A 5,542-nucleotide genomic window follows, 5' to 3' on the forward strand; every position below is an offset into this window, starting at 1 on the left:
TGTTGCTGCTGATCTGTTTCATGTTGCTGCTGATCTGTTTCATGTTGCTGCTGATGTTTCATGTTGCTGCTGATCTGTTTCATGTTGCTGCTGATCTGTTCCATGTTGCTGCTGATCTGTTTCAATGTTGATGTGTTCATGCGTGCACATCTGCTCACAGACTCATGTTCATGTTTGTGCTGATGTTCAATGTTTTATGTTCTGAGTGCTTAGTGTATATTTAGTTGATGTTTTTCTTAGTTCATATCTTAGATGTTATTACTGTTTTTCTTATACATTTTATTGTTTGATGTAACTGGGACCCTGTGTACATAATTTCGTTCCACCACATGTACCACATGAGCTGCGAATGACAACAAAGAATCTCTGACTCTGACTGGAGGGGCAGGTAACCAACGCGTGCAGCAGGTGACGGGCGTCACCAGCTGCTGAGCAGCAGAGGGAGCGACACGGTTCAATCATGGCTCCCCAAACAACAAGACAGACTCATTTGTTCATAACGTTATTATTATTAAGACTGAGCAATGACAGATTTTAGCAAACAGTTGCCGAACGCACCCTGACAAAATACAAAATGAGAATGGTGCAACCCCCCCACCCCAAAAAAAACAACTCCCTGCTGCAAAATGTTCCTCGGGGTCACATGCGCCCCCCCTGGCATTGCGGGCGCGCCCCACTATTTGAGAAGGACTGTGTTAGTGAAGTGCGTCTGCACTCAGCTGAGCTCTGTTCCTTCCTTCTTGTAAAACCAAAGTACCCTCAGGCGTTTGTTATTTCAGCAGCAACATTTCAGTTGTTAGTGAACGTCTATAATCTGCCCACTCCTGATGTTCCTGGGAGCAGCTCATCAATTGACAGAAGAATCCACTGCAAACAGTCAGTCCTTGAACCAGTGAACACATTTTAATAAGCCGTGCACAGAGTAATAACTGGCTGTGCATGTACGACTGTTTAACCCAATTCAAAATGGCCGCAACAGCTAATCAACTTTTGTCAACACAAAAATGGTGAGGTCGGCCAGTTCTACACATTTTCTGGTGCGCTTGTAGCGGAGTTCCACTGAGCATTGCACGAAACGGCGCGTGTAGGAATTATTTCTCAGATTTCCCCCTGGGATTAATAAATGATCTAAGCTAGCTAATTTATTTCAAGGTTTGGTCAAAGTGCCTACGACTCGAGTCATTTCTCATTTTAAAACGATCTTTGTGTAAAACTGTGGTGAGATGCATCACCTGAAGAAGTGCTAGGCCTTAAATTATAGTTTTATATCATCGAGCAGAAAACGGATGGATGACCAAGTGCATCCAAGAGAAAGGACAATGATTCAGTTTTTGTCAGATCCACTTGTCTCTTAAGGAATTTAAGATTACAAAATATGGCACCTGGTAACTGTAATCTGGTTGTCCACTCATTACTGAGCGATGTGATTCATCTCAAAACCAAAAAAGGTCCAGCTCCAAGCACGATAAACTAGGTGAACCAACCGAACCATGAGCCTGACAGAGCTTGTTGTTGAAGAGGTTCTTTGCTGCATCCTTCTATGCTGCAGGTGTAACCAGGTCCTTGTTTGTCTTCAGGGAATGAGTATCTCTGTTCTCGGCCCCACGTTCAATAATTTGGCAGAGAATGTGAACAAGACCATCAGCAACATCTCCTACATTTTCGTCGGCCGCTCTGCAGGCTACATCGGTGGCTCTCTGATTGGAGGCATTCTGTTTGAGTGCATGAACCCTTACCTCCTGCTAGGTAACCCCTCACCCACTGCAGCCACACTGCTCACTTTGTTTCTATGCAAAATATCTTTTGTTCATTTCTTCCTCTAGGTTTGTCGGTGCTGCTCACAGCATTCGGGATGTACGCCATCCCTTTCTGTAAGCAGGCGGTGCTCCTCACTGGCTTCATGTCCAGCATTGGGATATCTATGGGTGCTCTGGATACAGGTAAGACGTCATGTCACTCCAACTACCTCCATGTCCACTCTTACTGCATCCATACGTCTCCTCTTTGTTTTTAGATATTAACTGTATTGTTACAATATCCATGAAAACATGGCCGGATGACTTGTACAACTTATCTTTGCATTCAGACAGAAGATGCCTTTCTAAATGTATCTAGTTCTAATGGCATGACTACATCACTATCATTGACATTTTTACAATTACTAATGTCAGTATTTTGGGATGATTGAATAGGGTTTGCTTTTGCTTTTGGTCTTGTGAAAATCAGTGACCCCTCCGAGTTCAAAGGTTTCTCAGCTTTAATGAGAAGGTTGAATGTCGAGTAGCTGAAGCCACGAGTTGCAACAATTATATGTGAGGGGGACGTGTCCCCCACCCCCCCCATTTAAAAAATATACATTCGGACCCCCCTCCCCCCATATTTACCATGAAATATTAGTTCACCCAGCGCTGTTTCCATTTCTTTGGGAACTAATCCATTCCACATAGAATGCTCAAATCACTTAAATTCCACTCTGGGTTTTCCTGGTTACCTACAACTCGCCACACCTCAGGCAGCGTTTCACCTCGGTCACCTGCCTTGGCAGGAACGCTGAGGGGGAGACAGAGGTGTCCCCAGATCCTTGACTAGCTTAGCGCCACGTTAGTGCTGACGAGGGCGGGGCGGTTAGGATGCATGAGAGAAGCGGAGCATGCTCCATTCACACAAGGAGAGCTGTTGGTCAGACTACTTCTTGTTGTGCCATTAACTCTAAAATAGTTATTGAAAAGTGTTTACATATGTAGGTAAACGAAAAATGTTTAACAACCTGCTAAAATATATCAGAATGAAAGAAATGACATCTTTATTCAAACACACATTACAAATGCTTTTGAGGCCAATGGCTGAAGCACAGATTGAAAGTCTGAAAATAAATCAGTTGTTGAAAAATTATTTCTTAAATAGTTAGTATCATGACAAGTATCCTGTAGCAGCCCTACGAGGGGCTGAGTGCGTCTCACTGGATCCTCTGCAACTCTAACTTTTCTTCTTCTTGGCCTTTTGTCTTCAGTTGAGATTTCACCTTTTAAAAATCTTATTGCTTCTGAAGGTGTCAGTTTGTAATACAGTAATGTGTTTGTGTTCTGTTCTCTGTCAGGTGGCAATGTTCTCATCCTGAACACATGGGGGGCACATGCAGCTCCCCACATGCAGGCTCTTCACTTCAGCTTCGCAGCGGGGGCCTTTGCATCTCCCATCATCGCCAAGTTGCTTTTCGGCCCGGATAGAAATGGCGAGATGGAGACCCCGACTAACTCAATACTTCTTGGCACAAACTCAACGTCTGTCATCACCGCAGCCCCCCCGTTGATCATCAAGTCCCTGTGGGCCTACATTGTGATTGGCTCCTTTCTCTTCCTCACCTCCTTCATCTTCTTCCTCCTCTACTCTTGCAGCAGCGCGTCACATGACAAGCCACGCTCGACATCAGAGTGCTCCCTGGTGGCCAAGCACCACATGGCTCTTGTCGTTTTGCTCTTCTTTTTCTTCTTCGCCTACGTGGGCGCAGAGGTGGCATATGGCTCCTTCATCTTTACCTTTGCCAAGGATTACGCCCACTTGTCTTCGCTTGAGGCGGCTGGGCTGAACTCACTGTTCTGGGGTGCTTTTGCTGCCGCTCGAGGGCTTGCCATCTTTTTTGCGGCTTGCTTGCACCCAGGCACCATGATCCTCCTCTGCCTGGTGGGCTCCACAGTCTCCTCTCTTCTCCTTAGTCTCTTCAGCAGAAAGAATGTGGCTCTTTGGGTCTGCAGCTGCCTCTATGGAGCATCCATGGCTACCACCTTCCCCAGCGGCATCTCTTGGTTGGAGCAGTACACCACTGTTACGGGTCACACAGCGGCAGCCTTTGTAGTGGGGGCGGGTCTGGGTGAAATGGTACTACCGGCGCTTGTCGGCTTCCTGTTGGGGAAGTTCCCCAAGCAGCCTCTGCTGATGTACCTGTCACTCATCATGGCCATCTTCACCTCCATCCTTTTCCCAGTCATGTACAAGCTGGCATCAGCGCCCAGCAGCCAGAGCAGGAAGGTCCGCAGCATTGGCCGAACGGATGCCGATGAAAGCGAGTGCAGGCAAGCGCTGCTGGACTCGGGAGCCAACGAGGAGGAAGAGGAGGAGCTGGATGAAGCTGATCAGTGGAACGACGCAGACTTTGAGGTTATTGAAATGGACGATGCATCAAGTGGAACGAATTCACCCAGCAAAGCGTCGTCTCCTGATGTCTGTGCTGAACCGGCCTCCTGCAGCCAGCTGGAGGAGGCCGCAGGAACCATGTCTGGTTAAAGACTCTCCCAGACACAAAATGCTGCTTTCTCTGAAAAGACAAAAGAAAGACTGAGAACTACACCTTCGGCTCTGACACTAAAAGAGCCTCAACATGTCTTGCTGTTGCCCGAGACTCCATATTGCCTCTGAAGTTGACCTTAAACTGTCGACTGAAACTTTGGTAGCGACGCTGAGCTTGGATGTTTCTTGGATAATGGTCAGATAATTCTGGCTGTCCTGTTCCTAGTTTGGGAATATTTGTTTCAAAAATGTTTTTGAAATGTTTGTGGAGGTTCTTTGAGCTGCATAGGCATGCACATTTTCAGCTTGAATCTTGAACAAGATCAAGTTGTTTTTTCTTTCCAAAATAACTGCGACCTGCAAAGTTGTTGCAGATATCTTGAACCCAACTTAAGAGTGTTCGCTAACTGCAAGGGGATTTCCTCTGCCAGAAAACCTCCAAATGTCCACATGTTCAATGATAAATATTAAGTTGGTCCAAATCTCTATTTTCATTTTAAAAGTATACTTCAGTAGTTTAAACCAGTGGTTCCCAACCCTGGTCCTTGAGGAACGCCATATGCTGTTTCTCTGCCCCAACACACCTGATTCAGTGATTTGATTAATTCAAGTTCTGCAGAAGCCTGTTAATTGCCCATTTATTCAAATCAGATGTGCTGGAACAGGGAAGCAACTAAAACATGCAGGATGGTGTTCTACAAAGACCAGGGCTGGGAACACTGGTGAGTGCTGAGGCACGTTTTCATCATTCAACCTTTATTTCTACAGGTTAGTCATACTGAGCCATGAGGACTCATTTACAAGAGACTTGTTTTAAACAAAGAACATAGATGAGGTACAGACAATAGACAATCATAAAAAGCATGTAAAATGAAAAATAAATAGAAATGAAATGAAAATAAAAAAACGCCCTGCTACATTATAAAGCGATGTAAAATACTAAAAACAGGAACATGACAGCGTTGGCAGTTGCTTAAAATGCCTTACAGTGGTCAAAGTTGACAGCTTCAGATGTTCTTGCACGGTGTTGCTACAGGAGCAGAGTAGAAGGCCCTTTTGCCTGATTCGGTCCGCACTGAGGGGACGCTGCAAGTAATTGTCCTGAGAGCGCACGCTGTAGCTGCACTCATGCAGAGACATGTAGTTCTATGAAGATATAAATCTATGAAGGCAGCAGACCAAGAATTTAAAGATGAAAATGTACCAGTGAGAGAGTCTGTGTGAAGTTAATGGTGACCAGTTAACCAGTGAATACTGG

General features: G+C 45.4%; 1 protein-coding gene across 1 annotated transcript in view; it reads left to right on the top strand.

Moving 5' to 3' along the window:
• The window catches only part of mfsd4b (major facilitator superfamily domain containing 4B), a 21,740-nt gene extending 17,404 nt beyond the window's left edge, over nt 1-4,336 (top strand). Inside the window, 4 exon segments of the mRNA XM_037686050.1 lie at nt 1,578-1,746; nt 1,824-1,940; nt 3,098-4,271; nt 4,273-4,336. Of these exon segments, the coding sequence (XP_037541978.1) occupies nt 1,578-1,746; nt 1,824-1,940; nt 3,098-4,271; nt 4,273-4,336 (1,524 nt within the window).
• Nucleotides 4,337-5,542: the final 1,206 nt, after the last annotated feature.

This window comes from Nematolebias whitei, chromosome 12 (assembly GCF_014905685.2).
Source record: "Nematolebias whitei isolate Nwh7 chromosome 12, NemWhi1, whole genome shotgun sequence".
Taxonomy (NCBI): Eukaryota; Metazoa; Chordata; class Actinopteri; order Cyprinodontiformes; family Rivulidae; genus Nematolebias; species Nematolebias whitei.